Here is a 10,966-nt window from a genome sequence, read left to right as displayed (position 1 = left end):
CTGTCCTACCCCCGTTATTTTGCACCTTTCTCCCCCTTTCTCTGTCTATGCATCTCCAAATGTCTGAGTATGGGGACGGCAAATTTGGCCCTGGAGGGCACGCTGCCTGGAGAAGCAAATTCAATGCTTCTCCTTAATCCGTTTGCATTTCTACAGTTTGACAGCTTGACGTCCTCTAGTGTAGTTTGGCAAAATTTTGGGGGTCGTTTTCATTTTTCTCTCTCCACAGGCTTAAGGATTAAAGTTGGCCAATGCCTTCTTTAGCATTTTATTAAAGACGCTACAATTTAGACTTTTGTTTTTCTGTTTGGTGCAGAAGAAGGGAAGAAAACCAGAGCTTAAAGTCGTTTAGAAAGGAAAGAGCCCTGTTAATTTTTCGATTTTGACTCAAGCTGTGGTCGACAGCACCTTGCACCGAGCGCAAACCCAGCTGCAGAAGTACTCTGTTGCAGGGTAGGCAACACCCACACAGGGTCTGTGCCGAGCATCAAAAGACAGTGCAGGTGTGTGTGGGTCCGGGTGTGCGTGTGCGTACGTGATATACGTGTGTGCGTGTGGGTACGTGTGTGTGTAGCCCAACAAATAACCCCAAGAGGCGCATCAAGATTAGAAAGAAGTCCGCACACTAGTGCTTGCCTTGGAAATTTCCTAAAGCGCTGAGAGTTGATTGGTAAATCACTAGTATCCGAAAATTGTCGTATCAGAGACTCCTTCCCCGGTGCCCTACTCGCCCCCTAAAACAGGTGTCGCTGTGTCCCTTGAAAAGGCCTGTGGCCCGCTGGGGCGTCAGAGGTGGTAAAATTCACAGAGGACATTCGGTGTATATTTCTGGGGCCCCACGTGTGCAAACCAAACCCCCGGGGCCTGGGCGTGTGCGCGCGCTCGCATGCCTTGTGTGCGGGCGGGCATGGGGGCGCTCGGCGCGGCTGGCGGGTGTGCGCGCGCGCGTGTGTGAGTGTGTGTGTGTGCGCTCGTGCGGGGGGCCGGGCTGCGTGCTCACGCGCTGCAGGCTGCGCCCAGAGCTCAGCTGCTGGGTTGGAGAAAAAGAGGGTAGGCAAGCGCAGGGGGCGGGCGGCCGAGGAGGGCTTTCGAATTAATCGAGCCAGCTTAGCTGTTTTTCCCTCTCCCGCTCCTTTAAACCCCCCTGCTTCGTAGAGAGAGGGCTGCATTCTCTGTGGTGCTGATGGAGGAGGGGGAGCAGGTTGAAACAATCGAGTGGGCGCGCCAGGACTCCCCAGCTCCTGGCGGGGAAGGGAGGGGGAGCCCCTGTTCTGCGCAGGGAGGGGGCGGGGTTGGGGGGGCCCCCGGAACGAGGAAGAGGCAGGGGTGACCGCTAGAACAGGGAAGTGGTCACCCCCGGGAGGCAAAATTTCATTCAGATCGCACGTTAATTGGAGATATCTGATTAATTCCAGTTTCTGATGACTATAAATGGCGATTCTCTACCAAGGTGTCTATATTAAAAAAAAAAAAATCATTCCGTGTCATCCCCCACGTCAGGCCTGCTCGTGGGCGTGAGGCTGTACTTCCTCCGCCCCCTCCTAATGGAGTGAACCATTCCCAGCTCTCCCCCCCCAGCCTCTCTCTCTCTCTCTCTCTCTCTCTCTCTTTCTGTCTCTTCCTCGCTCCCTCTCTTTCTCTCCTCCCTCTGCCTTCCCCGTGCATAAAGTCTCTGTCGCTCCCGGAACTTGTTGGCAATGCCTATTTTTCGGCTTTCCCCCGCGTTCTCTAAACTAACTATTTAAAGGTCTGCGGTCGCAAATGGTTTGACTAAACGTAGGATGGGACTTAAGTTGAACGGCAGATATATTTCACTGATCCTCGCGGTGCAAATAGGTAAGTGGCCGCTCAGCCCGGCTGGAGATTGGAGGCGGGAGGCAGCCTGCCCCGGCCCGAAGCGCGGAAGGGGACTGGCGGGCCCGCGGCTGCCCCAGGGTGCGGAGAAGCCGGCAAACCCCCGAGGGTGGGGGCATCAGTTCCTGGGGACTAGCGCGTCCCAGATCGGTTTTTCCTAAAGCTATAGATTCCAAATGTTCGCCAGGAAATGTGTACGGCCGGACGTTTTCTGGACAGGGTCTTTTTCCACCTTTTTCCAAAGCACACATCCATTTTTGTTTCCCTTTCTGGGTTTAGACCAGGTTTGGTGCGCTCTGGGGCAATGTACTGGCTCCTGCGATACTGCAAGATATTATTTTGAAGAGTCTAAAGGTGAATGCAGGAACAAAATGGCTAGGCAGCCAGGACTGGAAAGTTTATGTGCAGAAAGCAAAGATATTCCAGGGCTCAGACTGCTGCATTTAGAACTTTGTCATTCTCCCGCCCCTCCTCCCCCCTATATCCTAGCTGCAGCGTTTGCACCGCTACCGCAGACCCTGCTGGTGGGCAAACCGAGAGTGATAGGGAACTCCAGACCATATATTTTAATATGCTTACCATTGAAGAGGATGAATTCAGCCAAATTTACATAGATGTACTTTTCTAGGCGCGTTTGTCTGCTACTTTACACATTGGTGTCTGTATTATATATATAGGAAAGGGTTAAGAAGTATTTGGAATATGTCATGTCGGGTGTTTGTTATTTTTGTTTGTTTGAGGTTGGTTGTGGAAGGATTTATTTACTCCCCATTTTATGTTAAGGAATGTTGAGTCGTAGTTACGCTGTCAAGGGTCTCTTAAAGTTCACATTTTTACCATCCAGAATGAAGAAAAGATATACAAGAGGGCACTAGAAAACCCTCTTCTCTGACGCGGGGTCAGAACATTAATTAACGTGGCCTAAAAGTGAAAGTGAAGCAGGTTATTAATAGAATGGACAACAGGGGGGAAAAAAAGAAACTCCTGAAACGGAATTGTTGCCTCCTATCAGTTCAGGCTGTGGCATTCTTTGCAGACAAATCCTTGCAGTATGGGGGGGAGGGGTGCTTTAGGTAATTGGTTTGGGGCAAGAAAGGAGAATGCATAACATGTTTTTTCCATAAGAAATGTGAAGGAAAACAAGGTTTGGAGTTCTCTAGACATTAAAATGGATTCTTTACAGTGGGGTTTTATGCAACTGACATGATTTTGAGTATCTGATCTTCTTTTGCAGAAACATTATAAGGATTTTAGAGTGTGTGAATGCAGGATATTGGTGTTTTCCTTTAATTCTAAAAAACGACAATGCTTTAAATCTGGTTGTTTTGAATCTTTGACATTAGTGAAAAGTGCTGCTATAAATAATATTTCTAATGGCAGCAAATGCCTTAAATGTTGGAAATAAGTGAATGTGGCATTTTGCAATAAACCTTTGAATCTTTAGAGAGCAGGAGACAGGGTTGTTTTTGAGATAGAAATTTTAATCGGACAAGATTTGGGACTCTGTTTTCCCGGTAGGAAATAACCTTACTTTGAGAGGTTTGGAGGGGAAAAAAAAAAAAAGACGGTGGTCGTGCCTGAGGGACGCGTTTTGAACACATTAACCTCGGTCCGAAAATGACTATTTGTTGGCTGTGGAATTGAAATTGAGCGTATTTGTTCCCGAATGTCTGCCCTTTCCTGCACCAGAACCTCGGTCTTTATTAATTCATGGCTGGGAGCTGTCCCAAATCATTGACATTGGGGAAGAAAGGGGGGGGGGGGGGGGGGGGGGGAGGTAGAAGAGTGTGGTGAACACGAAAGAAGACTCAGCAGGAGGAAATTCGGAATGAATGAGATGTCGAACGAATGAATGAACGGATGAAAACCGCACAAGAAAGGGACGGCAGAGAGGACAGGGAAGGAGCCCGGGTCACCCGCCAGAGCCTCGCCTAAGCGGAGTTCAGGAAGGACAGCGAGGGACACACGGGCTGCGACCTGCTGGGACGCGTGCGCCTGCAAAACCCGTCCCGCGCGCAGCCTCCCGGCCTCCCAGAGAAGGCTAGAGTCTAAGGAGTCATAGTTTTAAAAGACAGAAATGTTCACGACTTCTTATTTTACACACGCACACACTCACACATGCGCGGTGTGCAGGGTCTTCTCCAGCAGCTCCTGGGAAGATAACGTGACAAGAGAGCTCCCGCCCCCGGCGAGCCCCAATTCCCCTTAAAAAATGTCAGTGCATTTTAGGGGCTTCTTTCGCCACCGAGTTTTGGGGGTGTAGGCAAGGGGTGAGGAGAGACGTGGACGGGGAGATTGGACTTTATTTTATTTCGTTTCTTCGCTTCAAAGCTGTATTTCTGACATGCGTTATAGAGGAAGACGTGTGGAGTGTATTCCCACTTTGAACGAGTTCTATCAGAACAAAGATTCGTTTATTCTTAAGATTTTACGTGAGTGTTCGATTTGTTAGTATTATAGTCGCCAGGGTACTTAATTTTCGCTGTAAGGTGAACCCGGAGGTTTAAGAAGGTTTACGTATCTGCCCCAGGAGAGGTCGAAGTTAACCTTGGTCCCTTCCCCGGCGCTTCCCGTTCCGGATTAAAAAGCGCAAGGCCCGCCTCGCTCTTCCTGCAGCTCTTTGCAAATGGTACGTTCTCGGAAGCTGCTGCGGGTTCGGTCACCTTCCTCTTCGGCGTTTGGCCCGGCGCTCGGGGACCGGGACCTGCGTGAGGGAACGGGGGAGTGAGGTATCTGGTCCTCCCGGGACACATTCACACACAAACGCAGCCGCCAGAACGCAGCTGAGGACCAGGCCGGAGCCCAGGGTCGTGGGTGCCAGTGCGAATTTCGATTCTGAGATTCACCCTTTCTTCCCCGCCCTAAAGCTGTGTTTTCCTGGCGCCCTCCCCGCGCCCGGGCTGCTTTGGGCCGCTGGGCACTCAGCTTCCAGCCGGGTTCGTCGGCCTCAGGGTGGAAAGAGGTGGCCACAGCCGCGCGACCGCAGCCTGGTGCCTGTCTCTCCCAGTCCCGCGCCTCGGGGCTTGGCCGCCCAGAGTTCAGGGGCTTGGGGCTTGGACCTTCGTGCGGCCTGTGTTTCCTCCTCCTCCTCCTCCTCCTCCCGCCGCTCAGCTTTTATCCCTGCCCGCTCTCTGCAAGGAGTCCTGAGCTGGGGCCGGGAGACCCGGGCCGCGGCGAGCTCACTTTCAGCAGCCAGGCTGGGACCAGGAGAACAGCCTCTCCCCGCTGCTGTCCAGAGTGGAGGCTGGCGTTTTGGCGGGCGGGTGGGTTGTTAAGGGTTTCTGGGGAGCTGAGTGACTGACAGAGGAGGAGGAGAGAAGGAGGCCCGAGGTTCGTGGATCTGGCCTTTGCGGAGGTGACCCTGCCCGGCCTCTGGCCTTGTCTGCTCCAGACCACTCATCACCCGCGCCAGGTCTCAGGACGCCTAGGTTGCCCTCTTTCCAGTGGGGCGGGAAAGGGTGCATCCGAGGGTCTTACTCGGAATACAGAGTCCACGGTAGGCAATCGGTTTTATAATGAAACAATCCATTTCGGTGACTGCTGGTGGCTTTCGGGGACTTATTCGTTCATTCATTCAGCAGCGTTTGCTGAGCGCCCACCAAGGACAGAGCGCCAAGCCTGAGGCTTATTCGCGTGATGTGGCGTTGGGTTCAGCTGCGTGACCCCACGCCCTGCCGTCTCCCCACCCCGTTCTCGCCCCCGCACGCTGCAGCCGAGACCCCTTCTGTCACCTCAAAATGGAAGATCGCATTGTGAGAGCTGTGACAGGGCTTGCTGGGGAAGTGTTGGGAGACGAAGGAGGCAGTGAGGAGAAAGAGAAATAAAAGAGATGAGGGAGGTGAGAAGAGGGGGCGATGGAAACAGAAAAAGATATGGAGCGAGATGCGGGAGGGAGCTGGAGGAAAGGGATGGACTCACCTACCTCCCACCCACCCACACCTGCTCACGCACCGACAATCTGCACTAGTCGCAGCGTTAGCCGCAGGTCGGGCATTCCTGGGTCAAGTATTTCATTCACCTTTAACACTGGCGCGCCCCAAGGCTGGGTACTGGGAGAGGCCGCCCGATGCAACGAGGCTGCGCGGAGCCTGGGTCGCACAGGGAAGGGCAGTGGGGCGGCAGGGCGGGGTCGTGGCGCTGCTGACCGGTGTTCCCTCCTCCCCGCAGCGTATCTGGTGCAGGCCGTGAGAGCAGCGGGCAAGTGCGATGCGGTCTTCAAGGGCTTTTCGGACTGTTTGCTCAAGCTGGGCGACAGCATGGCCAACTACCCGCAGGGCCTGGACGACAAGACGAACATCAAGACCGTGTGCACGTAAGTGTCCTTTCTGGCCGGTTGGACTTCGGTTTTGAGGGAGCTACTGAGGTCGGAGAGTGCCGAGCCTCCCCGCCTGCGCTCAGCGTTCAGCGCCAGCGCGAACCCGAATCTGCTCACTCTTGCCTTCTGGCTCCAACCCCCAGGCCTAGGACCAGGCGCCCGGGTTAGAACCTGCACTTCCCAAGGGGATCCCACAGCCCGGGGTGGGATATAGAGGAGGATCCTTCAACAGAGACCCAGTCCCAGCTCTACGCGGCCTCACAGGCTTGCACAGAGGTGCGCATGCTCAACGTGCTGGGACCCAGGGCAAGGGGCGTGAAGAGTTGCTACCGGTTCTTGATGCTGCAAAATCTCTCTGCCTCGTAGCAATCTTTATCATTCTTTTCTCTTGCGTGAACGAGCGAGCCAGGTATTCTCTGAAGAACAGTTAGTTTGGATTTGAGGATTGTTTGGGGGTAATACTACATTTGCCTGAAGGGAAAGTCACTCGTCTCATCTGTCCATTTCTCCCGACATAACGCCCCTGTAATACACATCAAGGAAATGCCGGCACAGGCAAGGAGACACGGGTCCCCCTTCCTGTTTCTAGCAGACAGGCTGAGACACTGTCTTATTGTGTGCCAGTGACTTTACCCAAAATGAGTAAGTCCAGGTGGTAGTCCAGTGATAGTCGCTGTTGAGTTTACAGCAGATTCCGAGGTTTGGAATAGCCACTCTCCTTGTTTCCCTCGCCCCCTTGCACTTCGGCACAGTGTCCCCAGACCTGGACAGCTTCAAAGGTAAAGAGAGATAGGTAGGAGTTCATAGCCAGGCCCAGTGGTGTTTTCTCAGAGCTTGGCTGGAAAGCACTGCTCCCACTAGCAATAAGGTAACCAGCAGAGCACTACTGCAGTGGACCTGCAGCAATTTAGCTGCTGCAGACCTTAGAAAACACCCCCATCCTTTGCAACACACTGTTTTATTTTGCAAAAAACAGCTGTGTTCCCCCACCCCCACAATAACGCTTCCAGTAAAGCCAAGGCAGGTTATGCCCCTTATTCCCTGAGGTTAGAGTGACCATTTTCTATGGCATCATTTGTATACTGTGAAGGCTCTCCTGTCTCCCCACCTGGGGCAAAAGGGAATGGTGGAAGGAGGGATGTTTGTTTAGGTTTTGATAACTTAAATGGGTGTCAATTTTGCTACTCGGTTTCCTAAATGCCCCAGTGCCTACTAGGAGCCACAGCGGCTAAATGGCTAGTGCTTTCCTATCATGAAAGGAACAAAGGCGTTTAATTCTAAAAGCCTTCTGATGGATAAGAATGTATCTATAAGGATAAGAAAAGGTTGCATATAGAACAGCTCCCGAATCCTCTGTCATTTGTTGGAACTTATTTATTCCAAGCTATTTTAATTTTAAGCAGAACTTTTGTCTTGGAAAACAGGAAAGTGAGAACTCCTCCCTGAGGTCACAGGCCATGGCTAGGTCCCGGCTCTACTCAGTTGGGGGAGCTGGTTGCTCAACACGGAGCTGAAGCCCACCTCTGCCCAGCCCCAGGTAGAGTCTATCCTTCTCTACCAGGTCCCTCAGGACTCTGCCCCCATCTGGGCATGCATAAAGAAAAGAGCAATTTAGGCATCCTTTAGCAGGAGTGATTCCACAGACTCTCTGCAGGAAAGCTGTCCTCCCTGGGCCTCCTAATGTCCAAATATTGCTGTTTATTACAAGTTGAGGAACCTGGAAGCCCCCTGTCCCTCCAGTACTCATAAATTAACACAGTGCCTGCCTTCAATGTGCTTACAGTCCAGGCCAGCGAGCAGAAGGGAAAGAGAGAAGAAAATACAATCAAACTGTGTGGAGGGCAGGCACCGGTAACCTGGTGCTCAAGGCTCAGGGGAGGTGGGGACCAGCTCGGAGTTACAGAGAGGCACAGATCGACCCAGCTCTGAAAGGAGACAGCGCCCCAGGAATCGATCACGGGTTGGGATTATATTTAGTCTCAGGATCTATTTTGGGTTTTCAGAAGAAAGGGGGACAATCAAAAGGGACAGGTTGGATGAAGGTTGTGGGGGGCGGGTCTAGGAGCTGAGCCTGGGAGGAGGAAGTGGTTGAGTTAGGCGCCGGTCTCCGGGAACTGACCGCCAGAGGAGGACAGAATGTGGGGGGGTCCTCGAGGGTTGGCAGCGGTGGGCACCACGCCCTCCCCGCAGTTCCGGCCTTGGGGGCTGGCGCTACACCCTGAAAACTGTGGGGAGGAAGCCCCATGAGGCCCAAGCCCAAGGAAAAGACTGGGGAGGGAGAAAGGAGGGACCCAACGCGCAAGCCTGGGGCACTGGGATTTGCAAGAGCAGATGAAGGCTACGAAGCCGGCCCCGGGTGCTTGGCCACTAACACTCACCGAGCCGGGGGAGAAGAGAGGCAGGCAGGAGTCTTCAGGCCGAATCTGAGCGGGGACTGTGGAGAGCAAGGAGGATCGAGGCAGGCCGGGGGCAGGAGGAAGAGGAAGTGGGGAACAGAAGAGAGGAAAGCAGACGGAATGGAAAAAGAAAGAAAGGGAAAATAAGGAGAATGGAAAACAAAAGGAAGAGGTAGTGGGTGGAGGGAAAGAATGAGGGCGAAGGCGAGAGTACCGCGGCGTGGAGAAGGAGGGAGACAGAAGGGGCTTGGGGGAGGAGAATGTAAGAAGCCCCGAGGGGGGGCAGTGCTCAGAGCTAGTAACCCGTCTTGCAAGCTAAGAGGCATTAATGGGCGGCAGCTTGCGAGGCTTAGCACTGTTTTCCTAGCTTTCCCCGAGGAGGGCGAGCAATCTGTTTGCGGAGGCCGAGGTGCCAGCGCGCCGCAGCGGGAGCACGACCCGGCTCCCGGCTGCCGAGTCCTCTCCCCGCATCTGGAAGGGAAAACCAGGCAGGAGGGGGCGTCCCCCCACCCCCGCTTTAGACAGCCGCTTCTGGCGTAGGCGGAGGTCCCACGAGTCCCGACCTTGCGCAGCCCAGACGCCAGGGCGGTGAAGAGAAGGTAGGGAGGGGACACCCTGGGAAGTTTGCGGGGCCGCGAGCGGGGAGGCGCAGGGGTGCAGGCCCGGGGTCCTCCCGGCGCCCCAAGTGAACCTGCTTCTTCTGTTTTGTTCTGTTCCTCACCAGATACTGGGAGGATTTCCACAGCTGCACGGTCACAGCCCTTACGGATTGCCAGGAAGGGGCGAAAGATATGTGGGATAAACTGAGAAAAGAATCCAAAAACCTCAACATCCAAGGCAGCTTATTCGAACTCTGCGGCAGCGGTAACGGGGCGGCGGGGTCTCTGCTCCCGGCGCTCCCCGTGCTCCTGGTGTCTCTCTCGGCAGCTTTAGCGACCTGGCTTTCCTTCTGAGCGTGGGGCCAGCTCCCCCCACGCGCCCACTCACACTCACTCCATGCTCCCGGAAATCGAGAGGAAGATCCATTCGTTCTTTGGGGACGTTGTGATTCTCTGTGATGCTGAAAACACTCATATAGGATTGTGGGAAATCCTGATTCTCCTTTTTATTTCGTTTGATTTCTTGTGTTTTATTTGCCAAATGTTACCAATCAGTGAGCAAGCAAGCACAGCCAAAATCGGACCTCAGCTTTAGTCCGTCTTCACACACAAATAAGAAAACGGCAAACCCACCCCATTTTTAAATTTTATTATTATTAAATATTTTTTTGTTGTTTGGCAAAAGAATCTCAGGAACGGCCCTGGGCCACCTACTATATTAATCATGCTAGTAACATGAAAAATGATGGGCTCCTCCTAATAGGAAGGCGAGGAGAGGAGAAGGCCAGGGGAATGAATTCAAGAGAGATGTCCACGGACGAAGCATACGGTGAATAATTCACGCTCACGTCGTTCTTCCACAGTATCTTGTTTTGATCATTTCCACTGCACATTTCTCCTCGAGAAAAGCGAAAGGACGGACTGTTGGCTTTGTGTTTGGAGGATAGGAGGGAGAGAGGGAAGGGGCTGAGGAAATCTCTGGGGTAAGAGTAAAGGCTTCCAGAAGACAGGCTGCTATGGTCACTGAGGGGTTAGCTTTATCTGCTGTTGTTGATGCATCCGTCCAAGTTCACTGCCTTTAATTTTCCCTCCTCCCTCTTGTTTTAGCTGTTACACACACAGTAATACCTGAATATCCAACGGTATAGATCACAAGGGGGGGACGTTAAATGTTAATCTAAAATATAGCTAAAAAAAGATTTTGACATAAAAGAGCCTTGATTTTAAAAAAAAAAAGAGAGAGAGATGTAATTTAAAAAGTTTATTATAAATTAAATTCAGCAAAAAAATTTGCTACAAAGTATAGAGAAGTATAAAATAAAAGTTATTGTTTGAAATGGGGGTGTCGTTTGTTTCCTACCCCAACCTGCTTCCTTGGCCCAGTTCTCAGGGTACCTGGAGGGACACAGGATGCCAGTGACAAGCTCACCTCTTCAGGAAGCCGCTGAAAACCTGCCACCTTCAAGCAGACCCTCCTCACTTAAGCCACTTGGCCACTTCCCCAAAACCCTGCTTCCTTAAAAAAGAGAAAATGAAAGTTGTTTTTAAATTAATTATTACAAAGCAGAGATTCGTTCTATTTGAGGTTTACAGAAACTGAGCTTGCTCGCACAGGCAGACAATGCCAGTGGCCGGCCGGCTGCCCCCGCCTCAGGCGGGTCGGAGCCCTAACCACCATCCTTGCAGGCCTGGCCCTAACCACGATTCGCCTCTTCCTCTGCGGTGGCCAGAGGCAGCTTGCGAAGGAACCGCCATTAAGGGCTCCAGCAGAGGGGCCGAGAGGCTGTGTTCCCCGGCAGGGA

At 52.7% G+C, this 10,966-nt stretch overlaps 1 protein-coding gene across 2 annotated transcripts; it reads left to right on the top strand.

Moving 5' to 3' along the window:
- Positions 1 to 947: 947 nt before the first annotated feature.
- Positions 948 to 10,501, top strand: NRN1 (neuritin 1). 2 transcript variants are annotated; one of them, XM_025384204.1, is made up of 4 exons: positions 948 to 1,050; positions 1,748 to 1,836; positions 6,022 to 6,166; positions 9,290 to 10,501. In XM_025384204.1, the coding sequence occupies exons 2-4, from the start codon at positions 1,782 to 1,784 to the stop codon at positions 9,516 to 9,518; spliced, it is 429 nt and encodes a 142-aa protein (XP_025239989.1). In that variant the 5' UTR covers positions 948 to 1,050; positions 1,748 to 1,781; the 3' UTR covers positions 9,519 to 10,501. The 2 variants fall into 2 exon arrangements, with proteins under 2 accessions (XP_025239989.1, XP_025239988.1); XM_025384203.1 differs by lacking the exon at positions 948 to 1,050 and having other exon boundaries at positions 1,137 to 1,836.
- The last annotated feature ends 465 nt before the right edge of the window (positions 10,502 to 10,966 follow it).

Source organism: Theropithecus gelada, chromosome 4, assembly GCF_003255815.1.
Source record: "Theropithecus gelada isolate Dixy chromosome 4, Tgel_1.0, whole genome shotgun sequence".
NCBI lineage: Eukaryota > Metazoa > Chordata > Mammalia > Primates > Cercopithecidae > Theropithecus > Theropithecus gelada.
This window is presented reverse-complemented; position numbering and strand designations above follow the sequence as displayed.

What these genes read in the sequence shown, in the direction of transcription:
- NRN1 (XM_025384204.1), top strand. Translation starts at nt 1,782, where the DNA reads ATGGGACTTAAGTTGAACGGCAGATATATTTCACTGATCCTCGCGGTG. An exon ending in GATCCTCGCGGTGCAAATAG is followed by an intron (nt 1,837 to 6,021) that starts GTAAGTGGCCGC and finishes TCCTCCCCGCAG; the next exon opens with CGTATCTGGTGCAGGCCGTG. An exon ending in AACATCAAGACCGTGTGCAC is followed by an intron (nt 6,167 to 9,289) that starts GTAAGTGTCCTT and finishes GTTCCTCACCAG; the next exon opens with ATACTGGGAGGATTTCCACA.